At 39.8% G+C, this 23,584-nt stretch overlaps 1 protein-coding gene across 1 annotated transcript in view; it reads right to left on the reverse strand.

The window, feature by feature from the left end:
- The window catches only part of TMEM132D (transmembrane protein 132D), a 925,255-nt gene that overhangs the window by 507,587 nt on the left and 394,084 nt on the right, over nt 1-23,584 (reverse strand). The window contains exon 3 of the mRNA XM_036740754.1: nt 8,542-8,673. Within this exon, the coding sequence (XP_036596649.1) occupies nt 8,542-8,673 (132 nt within the window). The remainder of the gene's footprint in view (nt 1-8,541; nt 8,674-23,584) is intronic.

Consider the following 23,584-nt stretch of genomic DNA (forward strand, 5'->3'; position numbering starts at 1 on the left):
CAATAATATGATTGTCTATTCAGGGACGATGCCATTGAAAGGAAGCCTTGCCAAGGCTGGAGGGAACCAAATTAAAAAGACAAGAACATCCTAGCAACAAAGGACATTTGGCTGGGGACACTTCAAAGACAGTTACATTGAATTCAAATAAGTGTCAGAGCTCTCAACAGAAACACTCATTTCTTAAGTATATATAAGCTACCACTGGCGGCTTTCCTCCTTTTTCTTCAAACCTGACTAGAAAGGAAGTGATATCATTCATGGTCTGAAATTTAACATGAAAAAGAAACCATGATGTTTATAAGTGTCCAAAGCCCTCTCCTCCGGACTGTAATGTAAATGATGAGATATCTCATATCAGAAGTAGAGAAGGAACAAAGGTCAGGGGATAATAGATTTCACAGTGAAAGGGATCTTAGAGGCCACGAAGTCCAACCCCTTCATTTCATACATGAGTCCTAAATAGTGTAAGTAATTAGGCCAGGACCATACAGCTAATAAGCTGTCTGAGACAGAATTTCAAGCTAAGTCTTCCTGACTCCTGCACTGACACTCTATAGTCTGTGCACTACTCCATAGCGCCTCTAAAGAAGACAGGGGAAAAGATAAATTGGATTCTTCCTCCCTCACCCCCAAATTGCCCCATATTCTCACAAGAAACATATTTTCCTCAATTTAAAAATGTTAGAAGTGAAAAATGGCACCAGTCTGCATAATGCTTCAAGAGTTTTAAATTTCTTTTCTCACCACAGCTCTGAGAGGTGAGCACTGCAAGACATGTTATTCACATTTTATAAATGAGGTAACTGAGGCCCAGAGAGAGGAAATACCTTGCCAAGGACTAAAACTAGGATCTGGAAAATGCATGAAGTGATCCCAGATCTTCTGAGTCTAAGTCCCAAATCCTTCCACCAAACCATATGTCCCAGATGTATTCCTGATGTTGATTCTCTCCCTGTGAGTACTTGTAAAGGCATGGAGTTATTTATGAAGTAAATCTATCCAACATTTATTGAACTTCAAGCATTGCACTAGGCACCAGAACCAAAGATGGAAAAACAAAACAAAACAACAGCCTCTGCCCTCTAGAAATTGGCAAGACACAAGACAAACGCACAGATAATTATGGTACAAAGTAGAATGATGTTGGGAAGCTAGGTGGCACAGAGTGCCTGGAGTCAGGAAGACCCGAGTTCAAATTTGACCTCAGGTACTTCCTAGCTGTGTGACCCTAGGGAAGTCCCTTAACACTGTCTCAGTTTCCTCATCTGTAAAATGAGCTGGAGAAGGAAATGACAAACTGCTTCAGTATCTCTACCAAGAAAACCCCCAAATGGGGTGACAAAGAGTTGGACATGACTGAAAAATGATTGAAAAAGAGAATGGTGTTGGAATAGATGAGAAGTCCAAAGGGAAATGAGAATAGCTTCAAGAGGGGAGAAACCATATTCAGGAGGGGAGGTAAAAGGAGGTTCCTTGGAAGGCACCTGAGGAAAAGACACCAAGACGAAAAGATGTCGATTGGCAGAAATATTGAGGGATGTTTCTCCAAGCACAGGAGATGGTTTTAAGTAAATGCATGGTAACTGGAGTGGTTTGGACATGGTATAGAAAGGGTGAATAGTACAATTTAATTGAGGCATAGAGTACCTGTTGGGAGAGCTGAGATAAGGCTGAAAAGGCAGAGATGCTTAATCTGGAATGCCGAATTAAGGACTTTATATTTTATCCCATAGGCAACAGGGAGCCACTGAAAGGGGAAATTTTATTTAAACCATATAGCAATGGCGCCCGAACATTCAGGATAGAAACATTGCCTCTAATTCCCAAAGTAGAAGAGATAATATGAAATTCTGTTCCTCTATTTTTCTACCTCTGCAGTAGTTAGGAATAAGGGCATTTTGATACAATTTTAAGAATTGTTGATTTAAGGATGTCTAGAAGGTTTTGGGGAATGAGCCCTTCTCAAAACTCCTATGAGGAAGAATAAAATATTAATCAAAATGTTCTCATATTTTTCAGACATTTAATCTTATACATAAGCCTTTGGTGTGTGATAAACTGACCTCCCTTCCCAAGTAGAATGTATTCTCCCTAAGGGTAAGGAACATTTAATTTTTAGCCTTGGATCCTTGGTGCCTAACATGGTACTTTGAATGTTGCGGGCATTTAATTAACATCTATTACACTTAATCCAATCCGCTATCCTACTAAGCATCTCACATCTATGGGTTCAAGGTCAGTGTTGGTAGTGGAAGGAATAGAGACAGGTACTGTGAGAGGAGTTAGTTTTACTCTCTTCTCCCAAATTTTGTTTTTGCTGTGTATGTTATTTAATTTGACTTCACTATTGTGCCCCCTCCCACTTCCAATAGAATGTAAAGTGCTTGAGAGCGGAGAATTCTTCATCTTTTTGTCCTTTTTCCCCTAATACAGACTCATAGATCTGGAGCTGAAAAGGACCTCTGAGATCATCTCATCTAATCCTTTCATTTTAGAGATGAGAAAACTGAGACTCAAAGAGGTGGCCCACTTCCATGACCATGATGGTATTGCTGAGTTGTTTCAGTCATTTCCAATTCTCCCTGACCCTATTTCTTGGCAAAGATACTGGAGTGGTTCGCCCTTTCCTTCTCCAGCTCATTTTACAGATGAGGAAACTGAGGCTGACAGAGTTAAGTGACTTTCCCAGGGTCACACAGCTAGTCAGTGAGGTTGGATTTGAACTCATGGAGATGAGTCTTCCTGATTTCAAACCCAATGATCATGAGCTATGAAATTACTTGATCTGACTGGGCTTTTGATCATTTCATTTCTGCCTCTGCCTACCATCTCTAATCTTGTTCTCCATTCCCACCCTGACCTTCAGTCCTTTCCACCCCTCCCCAGTTCTTTCTCAGGCCAGCTCCCCTGCACAAATACTCTCCCTTTCTCCTACCACTCAGCACAGTGCCTGGAACATCACTGTAAGCACTTAAATATTTATTGATTGTTTTCCTAACTCAACCGTTTGGTGAACCAGCTCAACTCTACACTTTCCCCCGAATTCCCATTTCTTGCTTCCTTATTCTATGGCTGATCATGTCTTGCCAAGCCCCAACCTTTGATTATTCCCACCATCTGCTAGTTTCCTGCCTCTTCTTGTACCGTTAAACTGAACTGGAGAAAATTGTGATACTATTCTGGATGAATCAACTACAAATGTATGTTGTATAATCTCAACTGGGCCCACACTGCAGCAAGGTAACCCTTTAATGACACCCCAATGGATTCACTATCCCATTCACCACAATCTTTCCTTGTCTTCTGCTTTTTTGCCCAGTGCCCATAGACACAATTGTCTCCACCATTTTTTTAATTAAAAAAACAAACTTCACAACCCTCCTTGCTAGCCTTCATGCTACATATGACCTCTTTTCTGGCTAAATTTTTTGGAGAAAACCATCTATTATCAACACCTTCACTTCCTCTCCTCTTACTCCCCACAATCCCTCTGCAAACTCTCTTCTGACCTCATCTTTCAACTGAAAGTACTCTCTTAGATATTATTAATAACCTCTTAATTGCCAAATATTGTGGCATCTTTTCAACCCTTATCCTTCTTAACCCCTCTAAAGTCACTGATCCTGCTGATTGCCCTTTTCTCTTGGATACTCTTGCCCCCTTGAGGTTTTCGTGATACTGCTTCCTCCTGGTTCTCCACCTTCCTGTTCCCAATCTCCTTTGCTGGATCTTAGCCTAGGTCATTTTCACTAAATGCGGGTCACCTCCAATGTTCTCTCTTTGACTATCTTCTCCCCTTATACTTTTTCAAAGACCTTGATTGACACCACCTCCATTAGCCTCCTCTCTCCCTGACTGGAGGGTAGAGTATAAATTCCTCCCAATACCTTCCTTTATAGAAGGCAGAAACCAGACTCTCCACTAACTCCATTTTGTATATATTGCTCTGCCTGGTTTCACCTCAGTAGCACAAGATCCCTGTCCCCACGTGCCTCTGGTGTCCCTCATTCCTCCCCTCTCTCCTTACTGCCTCCTTTTGTGTGTTGTCTCCCTCTCACTATATTGTAAGCTCCTTGAGGGAAGGGACTGTCTTTTTTGTTAATTGTATCCCTAGCTCTTAGCATAGGGCCTAGCACATAGTATGTGCTTAATGTTTATTGGATTGGATTGGAATATGCACATAGTTGTTTGTGTGTTGTCTCCTCCGTTGGTGTGCAGTAATTAAAATGGTTTTAGAGACATTGTTCCTGGGTAATTTAATCATTTTATTTATAAGGAAGCAGGTTATTAATAAAAGGATGGTCATTTGGCCATCTTTCTTAGACCAAAGACAATCATGGCTGTTGGGCGCACAGTTTATATACCTTTATATACCAATGAGGGGCTTCTAGTGATATCATGTCACCCTTGGACAGAGAAATTATCTCTACTCAGACCACAGCAGCCTTGGGCTATCTAGACAAAAGGATTTGTCTTCACCCAAGCATGAACAGAACACAATGGACTTCCCCATCCTAGATTAAATTCTTTGCAAGGTTGGGTGGGGTCTGACCAAGATCTGGGGGAGTCAATGCAATCTCATTTTCAGTAGTGTCCTTCAAGAAAACTGAACTTTTTTAAAATGAGGAATTTAGAAAAAGAGGAGACCTCTGTATCATCCTGAGATATTGGTTATTAATAATCATTTCTCTGATTAGAATGTGAAGTCCTCTAAGGCATTTGCTTCTTTGCATCCCCAGTGCTTAGCACAGTGTCTAAAACATAGTAGGTATTTAATAAATGCTTGTTGGCTGACTGACTGACTGACACACCTATTAAGAGACAGGATTTGAATATAAGTCCTCTGACTCAGGAGTCAACGCTTTTTCCCCTATACAGTTCCATGTACATAATAGGTAGTTAAAAACTATTTGATGAGTTGAATTGAACATCTAATTATATATGATACATAATGGAAGGGTTACAGCCTGTCCTGTGGATTATTGCATGGTAATCAATAGAATGCGAGCTCCTTGAGAGCAGAACCTGCTTTGTCTTTGTCCTCATGTCACTTAGGCCAGTGCTGGAGACCCACAGTTTAAGAAGCGCTGAAGGGGAAAAAGTTTAAATGGAAAAAGGTTAAAAAGCCCTGCTTTAGGCACTCGCACAATGCCTAAAACATGGTAGGTGCTTAATAAATGCATGGTAATTGATTTATTGATTAATAGAAGAAGGCTTATATTTCGAGTCAGAGTTCATGTCTGAGCTTGAGTCCCATCTCCATAACATACAATGTGGATGAACTTGGCCAATCACTGATTCATTTCTCTGGCCTTCAGTTTCTTCCTCTTTAAAATAAAGCCATTTGGTTGGATGACCTTTACAAGTCTTTTTCCATCTCTACATGCACCTCTGTAGATGCTCCTTGACACTATTCCTTAGTCTGGAAGGTAGGGCTCCCTCTCATATAGGAAGACATCACAGGCTGCTGCTTCTACAGCTCCTCACTCTTTTATACTCTCAAGGCCTGAAAGGGTTAATTCAGAAAAAAAGGATACACTTCAAGTGAAGCCTTTCTAGATCTTGGTGGCCCCTCTCTTCACCCTCTAACTGTTAGTGTTTTCTCCCTCCTCAAACTACCTGGTACTGATTTATTTGTACACATTTTATGTTCTCCCCAGTGGAATATAAGCCTCTTGAGGATAGGAACTATTTTATTTCTAACTTTGCATTCCTAGCAGCTAGAGGACTTGACATATGAAAGGCCCTTAATGTATGTATGTTGAATTAAATTGAGTCAATAAACTACACAATTTAATAGCCAGAGGCTGTAGCCATTACTTACAGAAGTGATCACACTCAGGTAATAAGGAAATTAAATCTATCCTGCAAACAAGAATGAGGCGGGAGTGGGGGGTCCATAATTTGATCCTAGCAATGACAGCATATTACACTCAGAACTGGAAGGGACCTTAGACACCATCTGATTCAACCATCTTATTTTATAGATGGAGGAAACTGAGACCCATTAAAGTTATATGGCTCACCCTGGGTCATAGAGTTAGGAAGCATCAGAGGCAAGATTTAAACACAAGCGTTTCTATACCAGTTAGAGGAGACTTCAGAAGTCATGTGGTCCAACCAACTCATTTTAGAAATGAGGAAACTGAGGCTCAGAGTGGTTATGTGGCTTGCCCTAGGTCTCATGCAGGTAGGAAAGAACAGAACTAAGATACGATCTCATTTCCTCACACTCCAAATTCAATGCTCTTTTCATGAAACTGAATTGTTTCCTTTTAGGGATTTTCCTCTTGCTACTCAACTTTTAAATGAATTTAGAAGGAAACAAAAAGCAAAAACTGGAAATCCCTAAAATAAAACATCTGGCCAAACTAGGAATTAGATCCATTGTCCCAAATGACACATGGGGAGATGGCCATCTCCTCCAGGAAGTCTTTCTGATCCTCCTAGTCTGTACTAACCTTCCCTTCCCCATCCCCACCCTTATCTCACAAAGCATTTTGTTAATAAATGCTCATACACTGATTTTTGTTTGAAGGCTCCCTACTTAAACCCATCACTTAGGAATAAATACATCATTGACAGCCTGTGTTGTAATCATAAGACAGGGTTAAGCAAAATGCCCCTGGCCCGCTCATCATCACTCCTCCCTTCTCTATCACTTATTTTGTTTTTCAGGGCCTCCTCAAGGCTGGAGTCACATTATATTTTCCTATCCACACTATTCCAGGCTCAAGGTCTATTAGAATTCAGGAACAGAATTACATTGTCTGTGTTGTCTAGAGAAATCTTACCATGGCCTACGAGATGCAGAAAGCTATTTCTACAATCTCGTCGCATTGACTCCATCTTGGAGACCTTGACTCCCGCAGAGCCTGTCTGTTCCCTGTGGAGCCCCACTAGGCAACTGAGATATAGTGAGGTTCATAGGTTCAATCAGGGGCAGGCTAGATATCTACTAGGCACCCTGACAACATCATTTATCAAGTTGCTTCACAGGTAATAGAGATATGGTAGAGCTTTTATTTCTATAGACAGTGAAACAAAATCCCCACTCTGTTCCCTACAGTGGGTGATAAGTATTGTCGACAAATGTTTGCCCACAAACACAAATTTCGCACACCAATTTCAATAGCATTGGTAATTCCCAGTGTGAGAACTGTATCTCCCCATTCACGTTACAACCCATCCTTGACTTAGGTGGTGGTGAATTACAACAGTGTGAAAAGAATTGAAGTCGGATTCTGAGGACTGGGTTTCAAGGCCAAGTTCTGCCACTTACTACCTACGTGCCCTTGGGTAATCAATCATTTAACCTCTCTGGGCCTCAGTTTCCTCGTCTCTAAAATGAGGAGGCTAGAATTGCTGACCACCTAAGAGACTAGCCAGCTCAGCACAGTGTCTGGCACGTTGTTGTTCAGTCATTTTTCAAGCGTGTCTGACTCTTTGTGGCCCCATTTGGGGTTTTCTTGGCAAAGAGACTAGTGTAGTTAGCCATTTCCTGCTCCAGCTCCTTTTGTAGATAGGGAAACTGAGGCAAACAAGGTTAAGTGACTTGTCTAGGGTCATGCAGCTGGTAAGTGTCTGAGCACATAGAAGGCATTTAATAAATGTTTATTGATTGAAACTGTGACCTTAAGGAGTTTCCTCCAGGCACATAAGAGATTAATTGAGTCACCCAGGGTCATACGAGTAGGATCACAGAATCAGAGGGTTAGTGTTGGAAGGCATATTATAAGCCATCTAGTCCAAACCCATTCTTTTACAAATGAAGAAACTGAGACTCTAAAGAGATTAAGTGAATTTTTCCCAATGACATGGGTAGTAAATGGTAGACCTAGGATTCTGGTCAGTCTTCCTGAATCTAAGGCCAGAACTCTATTCACCTTATCAGAATGATACCAGAAACACAGAGCTATTATTACATGATAACATGTGTCACAGAAGATAGAGACCTGACCCAGGAATCAAGAAGTTCTGAGTTCAAGTCACATCTTTGATGCATGAACACTAGGTACTCATTTAATTTCTCAGTGCCTCTGGGCAAATCCTCTAAGAATATCATTTGCAAAATTATTGCAAGCCTGCATTGATCGATGGAATTTTCCTTTCCTAGAGTTCCTTATACTTATAAAATTGCAAGTCTGATTAAAAAAAATTAGCTATAGCCAAATATGCTTGGTATATATTGTTTGAGTCTCTAAGATCATGTTTAGGAGAGATGCCCAGATACCTTTTAATCTGCCATATGTGAGATGGATTGATAATAAAAGGGTAACCCTGGGGCAACATAAAGCCCATTGAACATGGGATTACACATGGCATGGGGCTCTGGCCTGAGAGATAACCTTCATCTTTAAAAAGTCTATTGTGAATAATAGCTCACCCTTGCTAAATGAAGGAGATTATCCATTTTATCTCTATGCTTTTGCATTATCACCAGAGGAGAAAAGTGTACTTTGATAGAAATGCACATTTGAACAGGGTCCAGCAAAGAAATGGGAAAAAAGGATGTGCATGATGCCAATTGAGACTTACCTGTTCTCAGAAGTAGTAGACTTCCTTTGACACACATATTTCCCCGTATAATCCACGCTCTCTTTGACATCCCATAAGTGGGGGTTGCTGGCTCGTACACCAATAATATTAACACCTTTCTTTACCTTCGCCCTGTTGGGGAGGAAATAGATATATTTCTGAGATAAGAGAGACCTATGATTGATAATAATTCATGGAAACTTCTTATGCTGTGATGATACTAAATCTCACCCTATGGATGCAAGACTGACTGAAGTAGGTACAGAGAAAGATCAAGCCATATATTAAAGCTTGGCAAAGTGGAAAGAAGGCTGGACATGGGGTCCAAGAGACTTGGTTTAAATCCTGCTGCTGACACTGACCAGTTGTGTGGACCTGGACCAAGTACTTACTCTCTCTGAGGGTCAATTTCTTTATTTATAAAAGGGGGGGTGGTATTTCATTATAATAGCTAGTATTTATATGGTGTTTTAAATTTGAGAAGAACTTTACAATTATTACCTCATTTGATCCTCACAACAACCCTGAGAGGTAGGTGTTATTATTATCCCTCTTTTACAGATGAGCAAACTAAAGTTAAGTGACTTGGCCAGGGTCACACAGCTAATGAGAGTCTGAGGCCAGATTTGAATTCAAGTCCTCCTGACTCTAGGCCCAGGGCTCTTTTCACCACTATGCCACCAGTTGCCTCAAGAATAGAGGCAGAAATGTTATTATTCCCATCTGACAGAAGCAAAACTTGGGGCTTAAGGAGTAATATGGATTACCTTAGGTCACATAGTTAATAAACACCAGTAGGAATTAGAATTGAGATGTCTTGCCTCCAAGTCCAGTGCTCTTTGTACCTGCGAGCTCTCTAGATGATAATAGTTTGGCTACAGTTATAGTCCCTTAGATAGAATCGTAGGATGGTAGAGCTAGAAGGCATCTATCCATCATTTTGACAAGTCTTTAATTACACTATCAAGGGGAATGTGTAGAACATTTTAAAAACCCCAAATGATAATACCAGTTACAAGCCCTTCTGCCATCTCAAGAAAAATGTTTTTAAAAATAATTTTTTAGATACCTTCTTTTTTGTATGAAAGATATACTCCCCCATCCCCAACAAAATCTACCCCAATTAAACTCTATTTATAACAAAGAAAAGTAGTTAAGGAAAATAATCAACACAATGACCACATATGACAATGTCCATGACATTCTGTCCTTGTGGTGCTTCCTTACAGATAGCTGAGAGGAGGAGGTTCATTATCTATTCCCAAGGACCATCATTGGTTTCTTAATTACTCAGAGTTCTACTTCTTTTAGAGATCCCCCCCACACACACACACACAGAGACAGAGAGACAGAGAAGAGAGAAGAGACAGACAGAAAGAGACAGAGAGACAGAGAGGGACAGAAAAAGAGGGAGACAGAGACAGACAGAAAGGAGAGAGAGAGACAGAGAGAGGTAGGGAGGGAGGGAGGGAGGGAGGAAGGAAGGAAGGAAGGAAGGAAGGAAGGAAGGAAAGTTTTCTTAATACATCCTTTAAAAGCTGGAATAAAACTCAAAGAATGATGCCATTAAAACATCTGATAACAATATTTGGGTGAAAGACCTCTGCTTACAACTGAAGCTATGTGTGTCTGTTACAATCCATTCAGGGTTCTTTGTCCAAAAGAATGAACAACCCAATGAAAGTGGAATCTACTGGCAAATCTACTGGTATTTTTTTTTTTACTTCTTACCATGTAATCAGTCAATAACCATTTATTAAGCACCTACTATGTGCCAGGCACTGTGCTAAGTGCTGCTGCTACTGTTTGTCCTGCGCTCTCAAAGAGGACTATGACCTCAGGGAGGTGATACCATAACATGCAAGTAAATTGGGTTTGAGTGAGGGAGAGCTGTGCAAAGTCACCAGCCTCACTTAAGTTCTGGGGATACAAAGAAAGGCAAAAAACAGCCCTTGTCCTACAGAAGCTCACAATAAAATGGGGAAAACAAGATGAAATGATGTGGTTATTAGTCTTTCTACAGAAAATTAAGAGGAAAGTGAGAAGAAGGGAATTGGAAACATTGATTATAGATGACCTTCATAGGGAGCCTCAGCCTTTTTGAGGAATTTAGCCACAAAAGGGAGGATATGGGACAATAACTAGCCAAGTTAGATAGATCAAGTGAGGGTGTTTTGAGGATGGAAGATACATAAGCATGTTTATAGGCAGTAGGGGAGCAGCCAGTAGACAAGGTAAATGAGAATGTGAAGGTAAGGAAGAGTGTGGGAGTGATAGAGGGGGCAATCTATTGAAGAACAAGTATCACTTAAGCATGAAGGATTTGCTTTGGCGCGAATGGTCACCTCTTCATGTGACACAGGAGTGAAGGAAAAGATAGTGGCAAAAGTCATCTGGGTGAGGAAAGAAGAAGAGGGAGCTCTCAGTGAATGACTTCAAATTTTTTTAGTTAAATAAGAGGCAAGGTTTTCATCTGAGAGGAAAAGGGGACAGGGAGCCATAGGAGGTTAGAATAGGAATGAAAAGGTTTGAAATAACTGCTGTGGTGAGTGGGATAGTGAATCAATTAGGGAGGAGAACAGTGATTGCCTTGCTGAAGTGAGAGCCCAATTGAAAATATGTAAGATAAATTTGTAGTAGGTTCACTTAGCATGGTTTTGTGATTTTCTCTAGCTTTGTTCAGCATCACCTAAGTAGGAATGAAGGAAACAGATGAAGAGAATGATTCAAGGCTCAGGTTTGGCAAGGCAAGATCATTGATGGGATGATGGGCCAAGGTATTTAAAAGAAGAGGACAGTGTAGAGTTGAAGTGACTTATCTGGTGTCAAGATAGGGAAGAGAGGAGAGTAGAGCCAGGGAAGGAATGATAGCCTGGGAAAGAATCAGAAGATCAAGGATTTCAAGGTCATGGTGAGGATGAAGAACAGTGTTCAAGGCTGCAGGGCAGAGGGAGAAATTAAATTAGAACAGACTGTGATCAGATTAGGGAAATTCAGAGCTAATGAACACGGAAGTCGTACATAATTGGAGGATGGCAAGAACAAGGATACGAACATCTCCATGTATCTGAGGTACGGTGAAAGAGAAGGTCATGGGAAATAAGTTGAGGAACTGGGAGGTTAGTGTGTTAGAGTAGGAGTAAGGATCTACTGTTTTTCTGGGATGTAGAACCCAAAATGTCAGTTTCGTATAAGGCAATTGAGGGGCTTTTTATTCCCTACCAGAAGAGTTAAAGAATGGTGGGGAGAGGGAGAAAGGGAGGGAGAGGTCCCAGGTGCATCTATATCATGTCTAGACAAATGCTGCTGTTGCTACTACTCTTCCCCTGACATCAACCAACCACCACCAGCAATACCACCAAAAAAACCAACCACAAAAAGCAACCAACTACTACTACTACAATGACAACTACTACTACTGCTGCTGCTGCTACTACTACTACAAAAGTTATATAACTCATGGAGTTTTAATTTAACAAGAATTTATTAAGTACGTAAAATACGCAAGATAGTCTACTAGACAAACTGCAATATATAACATCCAACGCAGAGACAGAAATGGAGCAGTTCCTGCCCACAAGGAGTTTAAATTCTACTGGTCCATTGAATATATTCAGAAGAGAAAACAAGATAAAGGAGAGAGTGAGTACACACTGTTAGGGATATCAGAAAAGGCTTCCAACATGAATCTACCTCCAAAAAATAGTAAGGATTATTAGGGGGGACATTTAAACAACTCAGAAAATGCTCAGATGTACTATATCTCACTTGAACCAGACAAAAGTCCTGTGAGGTAGGTGCTACAGACATACTGTTTTAATTTTAGAAATGCAGCAGCTAAACCTCAGAGGTGTTGAGGGACTTACCCCAAATCACATAGCAAGTAAGTTTCAGAGTTAAAATTTGAATCCAGATCTTCTCCTAACTCTGGGTCCTGAACTGGTTCTTCTATACCATGTGGCAGAGAAGACTGTGTGTCAACATTCGATGGCCCCAGTTATAAAGTTGCCAAAACTTGTTTGGTTTCCAATCTAGCATGTGCAAGCAATAGACCATATTTCCACAGGGTGTTATCTTCTCTATTTTTTAGGGAAATGAGCAACCATCCTAAGGAAAATGTAGCCAGATGAAAGTGGAACTCCAGTGGGGATGAGGTGTAAATCTATTTCTTGTTTGGAGTTTGGCTCCCTATAGTAATACTTCAGACTATTCATTCTAACACTCAAGAACTATCATGATTTAGCACCAGCCTTTCTTTTCAGTCTTTAGTTCTCCCCAGTTAGGGAGCACTGTGACCAAATGTAATACACACACCATACAATACTGGAGGGTGCAGATAGGGAAGACACTCTAGACATCTGTCTATTCATAAGGACCAGATGTATCATGAAACAGCTTTTGAGATCCTCCCACTGAAATATATTTAATATAAATGAGAGTAGGTTTATCATTTTGTAAAAATTAGATAGAAGATAGTAAAAGAAGGTCAAGAAAGAGATATAGATGTGTACAGTAGTATTGGAAAGACCATGGTAAATTGGTAATATGTGTAAATATACAACTCTCTATCTACCTATCTATCTATCTACATGGCTGCCTTTCTACCTATATATCTATCTATACATCTATCCATCCATCTATCTACATGTCTACCTTTCTACCTACCTACATTTCTCTCTCTCTCTCTCTCTCTCTCTCTCTCTCTCTCTCTCTCTCTCTCTCTCTGTATCTATCTACTGTGACGCCAATCAGTGATTAGAGCTCTCCCCCCCATTTAATAGGCCTCAAGTGGGGCCAACAAAGGGAGGCTTGATTAGAGGCAGGCCCACGCCTTTGTGATGCCAATCAGAAATTAAAGACCTTTCACATCCACTCAATAGACCTCAGTGGGGCCAATTAAGGGAAGCTTGATTAGAGGCTTGTTTGTAGGCAGGCCTTTACTTACTAGGCACTAAGCCTCAGGCCCACACCCTTTTGCTGATTGAGTGTGAAGCCACCGGACCCCCCAAAAAAGTATATACATCCAGAAGGCAGCCACTGAGAACTGAGAAATCAGTAGTCAGAAGTGAGAATCAGAATCCAGTGCAAGGAGGAGAAATAAACTTTGAGACAACAGAACTGCAAAAAGAGTGTGGAGTGGAGAGTGGAGTGGAAACCAGGGAGCTTTGGAGACCAGAGAACCAAGGGGGGAGAGAATGAAGTCAAGCAGACAGGATTTGTGAGTGTTGCCTCAGCAGGGGGTAAGGTTACAGGACTTGGTTCCTTGCTATAATACTATTTTATAATTTTCTTGTTGCTACATTGAGCTGGGCTTACTGGTTTTGGAATTTAATTACTGCTATATCAAATTGGAATTATTGGTCTTGAGATCTGATCCTCTGGTGTCTAAAAAAATGTTATACTTCCTCTTCCTTCTACCTAGAGAGTTTTTCATACTTTGTGATCCCAAACCATACAGGCATGTTCATGGTCGTCCTCGAGGTCATGAATCTTGCCTTACTGATACATATACCTACCTACATATCTATCTTTCTACATGTCTACCTTTCTACCCATAGGTCCATCTACATATCTGCCTATTTACATATCTATCTGTCTATCCATCCATCCACCCATCTACCCATCGATCTATCCATTGATCCATCTATCTATCTATCGACTATCCACCTATTTATCTGTCTCAGACTGGGTCTCCCTATATCATCCAGGTTGGTCCCACTCCAGTCGACAGGGGTGCTTCAACTTGCTCCATTTCTGATCCTGTCTACTTCACTCCTCTTTAAATAACCCAATGGGTCCCCACTTTTAGGTACTCAGAATATTAATTCTGAAGTTGCTATGGATACCTGATTGGCTTAGCATATTTCACCTTAGAGCTCCTGAGTACAAAAGATCCACCACTCTCATTCAGCCTCCCTCATATCAGGAATTACATGTATGTCACCATGTAGAGTGAAATACACACACATACATTAACATATTATATATATATGTATATACACATATGTATGCTATACATGGTAGTGATTCACAATTTCATATGCAACCCTCTTTTCTGTTCTTTGTATATGAGGAATTGTTCATGTTGGTAGGCATTTTTTAAGTTCATGATGATAAAAAGGCAACATTAACTAGTATTTAAGGTTTGCAAAGTGCTTCATATATATTAACTCATTTCATGCTCACGACAACCCTGTGGGGTGGGTGCTATTATTATGCCCATTTTGAAGATGAAAAACTGAGGCTGAAAGAGGGTAAGTGACTTGCCCAGGGTCATACAGCTAGCAAGTGCTGGAGGCTGAATTCCCATTAAGGTTTCCTTGACTCCAAGTCCAGCACTATCCACTGGGCCACTTGGTGAGCGTTCTTCTGGTAGTAAGTGACTTGGGGACTGAGGCTGTGTGCTGATAAGGAGTTTTCTGCTTATTTTCAGAGATAGAAGTATGGATAATGAACCCAGAAATAAGTTTGCATAAACCAGGGATCAATCAACCCCTCCCATGGTTCTTGACTGACAGCTTTGAAGTAGATGACTATGCAGAGATGGAATGAACCTTGTGATCCCTGAAGGTTTTAAAGAGACATCAGAAGGCAGAAGGTAATCAACGTTTATTAAGTACTTGCTACCAGGAATTGTGATAAGTGTTTTACAAATACCTCCTTTGAATGTCCCAACTTTGTGAGGCTATTATTATCCTTTTTTATAGTCAAGAAACCTGAGACAGAGTTGGCCAGGGTCACACAGATAATATGTGTCTGAGGTCAAATCTGAACTCAGGTCTTCCTTACTCCAGGCCCAGTAGTTTATCAACTCTACTGCCTAGCTGCCCCATGAATTCCTACATGAGTTACTCACAACTTTGAAGTTTGAGCCCACTCTCCCCAAGGACTAAGTATGTACTGAGGGAAAAATGAACTTCTTGTTTGTGGGATTTAAAAAGAAAATAATTTCTGTCCTCGTTATATTACTTCAGCACGTATCCTTTTCTAAAAGCAAATCAATATCAACTAATTAATGGATATGTGGGAACACTTTGGATAGGGACTTGTGAGCAAAAACATTAGAAATTGAAATTGCCTTAGGCTTACCCCTAGAAACCTGAGAAGAGAAATAGCTAGCCACCCTCTGAAGACTAGGACCACTCATGTGATAGGAGTCAGGGATATAACCCATTTTTGCGGGGGGAGGTGTTATGTTTGTTAATTTATCCATCTCCTCTGTATTCTAGAATACAAGGTCCTTCTTTTCTTCCTTTGTTTCTAAAACATTTAATACATTACCTTGCAAATCGCCAGCACTTCATACATGCTTGTGAAATTGAATTAAGTCATGTATTTTTAAATTCGAATGGGTTGTAATGACTTCATTGGAGTCAGTTTTATCAACCAACAAATTTTCACCCTAATAAGAGGCTAACATGAAAAGATTTGGAGGCAGAGTACGTGGGTTCAAATCTTGGCTTAGCCTCTTAATGACCCTACATAGGATCATTGTAAGTAATAACATTAGAAACTGCCTTAGGGTTACCCCTTAGAAACCTAAGGAGAGAAATACCTATCCACCCTATAAGGTCTAGGACAACTCACATGATGGGAGTCAAGAATACAGCCCTTGGCTTGGAATATGATATTCTGGAGGTCAATGGAGCTAGGATTAAAACCAAGAATCACCTACCTAGCAAAACTGAGTATCATGCTCCAAGGCAAATTATGGATTTTCAATAAAATAGAGGACTTTTAAGCTTTCTCAGTGAAAAGACCAGAGCTAAATAGAAAATCTGACTTTCAAACACAAGAATCAAGAGAAGCATGAAAAGGAAGGCAAGAACAAGGACTCCCACATAACCTCTGACAGAAGGAAGGACAACGAAATCATGTCACTTCTCCATGAAGGGAATAATGATTGCAGTAACCAGGAAATGCCCTTCTTTCTGGAGGAGAGTGCAGCTGTGGACTGCAACTAGAGGCTAATGGAATAGCCTAGCCAAGCATTTGAAATGTGAGTCTCTGATACATTCATATCAATGACCCCTTAACTATCTCCCCTGTCCCACCCCAACTCCCGTAGTGGGAGGGACACCTTTCTAGTTCCCATTAAGTACATTTCTCTCTGGTTGGTTAGGTAACAAACATTTATTAAAGAGAGTAAAGTGTTTTGGGAAGACCACTGGTCTGGGAACCAGGAAGCTTGGGTTCTTAGTTGCTACTGTATTGCTTAATTTCTTTTGGAGGTCCCTGAACAAATCACCTCCCCTCTCAAGGTCTGTTTTTTTTTTTTAATCTAAAAGAAGATTAGAGTAATTAAGGATGTGTTATCTCTTCTATACATAACATGTTGTATGTCTTAAGTTTCTTTAAAAAAAAAGAATATAGCCCTTGGGGGTGGGGTGGGGGAACTTCAATAAACCACTTCATCTTTCTGCCTCAGTTTCCTCACCTATAAACTGAGGCAATTGGATCATATGTCTTCCAAGGTCCTTTCCAGCTCAAAAGCTATGGCTCTACAAACTTGGATTTTTGACCTCTGAACTATGGGTGGCAAAATCTGTGAATGGTTAAAACTGATGAGAGAAGTACACACAATTTAGCTTCCCTATGTGTGAACCAAACGTTAATTTCCTTTTTCTTTTTTGTTTATGACAAGTGAGTTACTTACATTCGTTAATGGAAGTTTTATAACCTACTTGTGGTGCAATAAATACGGGTTATGCTGACAGCTTCATTACTCAGAGATAAACACAGCACTTGAATCCAAAAGATAACTTTACTCTAAGCTTATATTTTAATAATGCCTCTTTCTTGGTGCAAAAGAACTCCCCATAATTTTCCCCAGAGAGTAAGTGCATGCTATGGATGGGTAAATGCAAAACCTGCCCAGTCAGAGGGCTTATTCCTCTTTAAAGTGATGATTCAGCATATACTTGCCACAGATGGTCTAGAAAGAAGGTATTATATCCTGTAATACAAACAGAATGAACATCCAAGGAAGTACATTCTGAAACCTGGATCATCAAGTACTCTACTTTTCCTCTTTGCCATCCATGAGGGTAATAGGAACAAGGAGACAAATCCTCCATTACTAAAATAGACTCACCCAGATTCCTGGAATCTTAGGGCGTGGGGGAACTTTGGGTACCCCAAGTCTAAATAAGGCCTCTGAGGCACAAAACATCAAACCAGGATTCATATTTTCATCCAAATTCATCCAACCACCAATCACCTCCATTTCAACAGATAGCACCACCAATCTTCTCATCAGCCAGGTTTGCAACCTTAGAGTCTTTCTAGACTTCGCTCTTTCCTTCAGACCCCATATTCAACCAGGTTTCAAGTTTTGACTATTCTACCTAAAATCACAAGATGATGAATTTAGAGACAGAAGGGGTCCCTCAGGCCAATGTCCTCATTTAACAGAGGAGGGAACAGAAAATCAGAGAGAGAAAGTGACCTACTTGGCAGCTAAGTGACATAGTGGGTAGAAGGTTGGAGTTGGAGTCATGAAGACCAACGTTCAAACCCTACTCTACACTCTTACTAGCTATGTGACCCTGGGCATGTCCCTTCTCCCTTTTCACCCTGGGTATTTTGCATTTATATAATAAAGTAATATATAAGTATGGTTATTCATCATCATCATTGTTATTATTATTAAATGTTACACAGGTGAAAAGTAACTAGGCTAGAATTTGAACTCTGGGTATCTGACTTCACATCAAGTATTCTCTGCTATGTGGCGCTGTCTCTCTCTGGAAGCATCTTTTGTATCTGTCCCCTACTTTCCACTGAAGTCTCTTCTCCGTTTCAGGCCCTCATTACGGCTTACTTGGACTACAAATCATTATTATATTTGGTTATGTAATATTATGTAATGTATTATATATAATGTATGATACAATATGATACATTATATTTTGTATTATATTTATTATATTACATCATATATCATATTATATTTACTATATGGTTTCCCTATCTCTAGCTTCCCTTCCTAATCCATGTTCTACTCAGTGGCCGAATCGGTAGTTCTGAAAGAGGGCTCTAACCATTTCATTTCCTCTATTCAAAATATCAATGGATCCTTAGTATAATGTACAAAACCCTCGGCATTTTAAGCCTTCCACGACTTGGGTCCCAACTACGTCCCTAGCATTGTTTCATATTGCTCCCCCCATACACCAGGTCAACTGGTCTTTATACCCAGCATTCCACCCTCTACCTCTGCTCCTTTATATGAGCTGTTTCCTATGCCTGGAATTATCTTGCTCTTCACCACCACCTTGTAGAATATCTAGGTTCCTTTAAAGTAAAACTTTCCTGATCCCCTAATTATTTGAATTTTCTCTTTCTTAAACTTACTTTTCATTACTTTTATATACCCTACTTAGTTCTGCAAAGGTTATAGATTCCCACTTGTATTTAATGAGCTCCTTGAGGGCAGAGACTATTTGGGGGAGTTTTGTATCTTCTAATGGTTAGCATAGTGCCTGGCATAGAGTAGGTATTTAATAAATATTTACTGAATTGAATTTTTACTACCTTTAGGCATTACAAAGTTTGTCACTGGCAGCTAGGGGGTGTAGTGGATAGAGAGTAGGTCATGGTGTCAGGAAGACCTGAGTTCAAATCCATCCTCAGATACTATCTGTGTGATCTTGGACAAGTCACTTAACCTCTGCCTCAGTTTCCTCAAATGTAAAAAAGAGGATAATAATAGCACCTATCTCCCAGGGTTGTTGTCAGGATCAAATGAGACAATATTTGGAAAGTACTTAGCACAATGCCTGGTACCTACTATTATATATTATATAAATGCTATCAATTATAATAAATATTATTGTTGTCATAGTTACTATTATCTTTCTTAGTGAATATACTATCCTCCATGAGTAATAGGAGCAGGGTTACTGTATCCTTCATTTTGGACAAAAGCCCAAGATTTCATTCATTACCTTTCTGACCATATCACATTGGTGACTCACGTTGAATTTAAAGGGGATGGCTCAAGTGACCCCTTAGAAAAAAGGTTGGATACAGGTAGTAGCATGCACCTGTTTATAGCTCCCAGCTCTTAGCAACCACATTATAGATGTTTTAAAAAAGGGTTATTGAATTTCTATTTGAATTTGAATGCGCAAATTGACTTTACACAGCATTCTCTGAGGTCTAAACTAGAAAATTTTCTAATTATTATATTAGTTAGCTAATTTCTCATTGAGTCCCTTCTGTCAAGCACACTACTCATTCAGTTTCTCTCTCTCTGTCTCTCTCATTCTCTCATTCTCTCTGTCTCTCTCTCATTTTTTTCCCATTGAGCAACCACCAAACAAATTGAGACAAAGTGTGGTACATGAAAGGGTGCTGGATTTGAACTCAGATTCCCCCCTTCTCTTTACTATTTATGTGTGGCCTTGCATAAATCACTTCAAAGGTCTGGGGCTTCCCCAATTTTCTTCTCTATAAAATAATTAGGTTGGACAGATCAGGGCTTCTTAAACTTTTTCTGCTGTTGACCCCTTTTGGCATTATACGGTCTGATGTGTGTTCAGAACCAAGGCTTCAGTGAAGCTGCATGATGCAACATGGGCAAGCAGTGCCAGAAACACCATGGATTCATTATGTGTTTAATTTTTCATTAATTTTTGGTTGTTGTGCATTCAGAAACCTTTTACTCTTGCCAACTTTTTTATGACTCCATGGGGTTGTGACCCACAGTTTAAGAAGCGCTGGACTAGATAACCTCTAATGCTCCTTTTGGCTCTAGATGTTATAATCTTACTTCACACTTTTCTAGATTGATTTAAACAAATCACCTCCCACTCAGTGCCTTACTTTTCTTATGCATTATGCATTTTTATAAAAACAAACCCTGTATCACTTGGTCAATCAGTAAAGATTTCTTAAGATTTCCATGTGCCAGGCAGTGTGCTAAGAACTGGGGATACAAATGAAGGCAAAACAAACCAGTCCCTGCTCTCAAACAACTTATTTTCTAGTGGAGGAGATGACTGCACATAAAAGAAGAATACATCATGTAAATGGAGTGTAATCTCAGAGGGAAGACACTGACAATGGTGGGGGTGGCGAGAGGGACCACCTCTTGTAGAAGGTGGGATTTGAGATGAGCCTTGAAGGCACAGAGGGAAGCTAGGTAAAAAGGTGAGGGGTGATGTTATTTATATTTTTATTTCAGTCTTCTAACTGGTTTGAATGAAGGGTATAATGTGACTTGGCTAGGTCTGTTATCTTGATACTGGTGTGAATATTCCAATGTGGGAAATGGCAAATCAATTCATGCAACTCTTACTCCTATCCTCCATGAACTTCCACAGAAGGCCCACACAACATGATAGGAAGCTTTTTAAAAAATCTCTGTGTTCCTATCTATTGGCCATCCCTTGTTCTTTCTGTGCAGATAGAACTACTCCTTTGCCATTCATCAATGTCCGATGACATGTTTGTGGTATTTCTCCTGCATCTTTTTTATTAGTGATATTTTGCAGCCTACTCATATCCACCAAGGATGTTTCCCTTGCCCTTTGAGTGACCTTCAACTTTAATTCTAATACATGAATAACTACTACTGTTTAAGCAACAATATGCTAGACAAATCTATAGTGCAGAATGCCTACGACAAGGCACCAAGGTTCCTTTTTATATGGTGTCCCCAAAACCTGTTTTAAGTTATTACAGCTGTATATCTATCCATCTATCTATCTATCTATCTATATAATATATATAGCCCTATAACAGATCTAGAGATATATCTATCAATCTATCTAGTAGATTTCTTTCTCTCTCTCTCTCTCTCCCTCTCTCTATCCATTTATCTATCTAGATATAGGGGCAGCTAGGTGGTGTAGTGCATAAAACACCAGGATTAAAGTCAGAGAGTTCTGAGTTCAAATCTAGCCTCAGACACTTACTGTGTGAACCTGGGCAAGTCGCTTAACCCCTTTTTGCTTCAGTTCCTCATCTGTAACATGGAGACACACTGGAGAACAAAATGGCAAACCAGTATAATATATTTGCCAAGAAAACCCCATGAACAAAGTCTATGGGGTCACATAGAGTCAACCACAACTGAATGACCGAACATGAACAACATCTAGATATATATACACACATATACATACACATACACTGATATGCACGTATATACATAAACATATACGAATATAGTTGTGTATAAGTATACAGACAGACAGACATATATAGGAGTGTTATGCTAGAAAAAGCTGATTATTAAATTTTTGCTGTGAGCATTTACACCTCGGAAATCAGTAAACCTAAAATTAGGATTTAATTTATTGTTTTGTTAGGTGTCTACATTTAAGAAAGTGATGGAGAAAATGTTCATAATGAAGATTAGACCTAAAAATGTGTCATGAGTACATTTTTGAGAGCTAGTTATTAAATGGTTATCAGCATACCAGTATGCCTATGCATGTGCATTACTTTTTGTTTCAACAAAAAACTGCATAGGAAATATGTACTCATCAACTAGAAAATGGCTAAAGAAATTGTGGTATATTGGGTAGACAGGTGGGGCAGTAGATACAGCACTGGACTTGGAATCAGGAAGACTCACCTTGAGTTCAAATCTGTCCTCAGACACTAACTAGCTATGTGACCCCAGGCAAGTCACTTAACCCTGTTTGCCCCAGTTCCTCATGTGTAAAAGTGATTTGGAGAAGAAAATGGCTAACTGCCCCAGTACTTTTCTGAGAAAACCCCAAAATGGGGCCATGAAGAATCAGACAAGACTAAATTGAATGAACAATGATAATGATGACTATAATAAAATAAAATTATATCAAAAGAAATGGATAAATACAATGAATTCAGAGAAACTTGGAAAGATTTATGTGCACTGATACAGGGAAAAGTAATCACAACCAGTAGAAGGTTTTACACAATGATCAGCATATAGAAAAAAACATCTGCAGAATGGTAACCAGTGAAGACAACAATCATGACTTCACAGAACGGACTGTAAAGCGTGCCTCCTGCCTCCAGAAGTGATCTACTACAGGTAGGGAAAGAGACATACATTGTTAGATATGGTCAACTGATATTTCAAAAAAATTTTGACTTAATTATGATTCTTTTACAAGGGAGCTTGTGTTTCAACAATTGGGCTAGCAGCTGCTGTGGGGCGTGAAAGACCAACACAAGCCCAACAACAAGAACGCTGCTGGCACAGGTTCTTTTGATGTGCTTTACTAAGGAAAGCAATGTTAAGGGGTTAACAATCTTATTTCAATCCAAAATACAAATATCATTTACTTAGTTCAGGGGGAAAAGCCAGCACCCTGAACTTCAGAGCAAATACAAAGTACAAACATACATTTATAAACAGACCAAATACAATTCATAGTTACAAGAAACCAACATCTGAGTTCAGGAGCCTGGGAGATCATGACAACTGCAAGCCCAGAGCCCCAAGGGAGAATGCCAACCTCTGGGTATATATATCTTGTTCAGGGTCAAAGGTAAGTCACACATGTGACTCACCCGTGTGACCTAAAAGCGTCACAAAAATGAGACTTAAACCCATGTGGTCTAAAAGCCTCTGATGTCACAAACATGTCACTCAAACCCATGTTAAACTAGTCTTTTCCTTGAGGCAAGGAGGTCATCAAGGACTCCCAATTTAATCAAGGAAACAAAGGCCAAACTCTTCAAGGGCACTTGATTGAATAAGTGTTAAAAGCCCATCTTAATTACCAATGCAGCTTGGTACACAGTAGGTGCTTAATAAATGCATATGGCCTCCTATTAGAAACTGGGGGGTTGATTAAGAAGTGATGGCAATATAATAAAAAAAACATTAAGAATATTTTTCCCCCTGTGAGGGGCAATGTGGAATAATGGATAAAGGATTAGCCTTGGATTCAGAAAGCTTAAGTATTCTAGACCTTCGTACTATATATATACATATATATGTATGTGTGTGTATTTACATATACATACATGCATATACATACACATATACACATACATATATGAGATATGTGACCATTGACAACCACATAACTTCTCA

This window comes from Trichosurus vulpecula, chromosome 1 (genome assembly GCF_011100635.1).
Source record: "Trichosurus vulpecula isolate mTriVul1 chromosome 1, mTriVul1.pri, whole genome shotgun sequence".
Classification (NCBI taxonomy): domain Eukaryota; kingdom Metazoa; phylum Chordata; class Mammalia; order Diprotodontia; family Phalangeridae; genus Trichosurus; species Trichosurus vulpecula.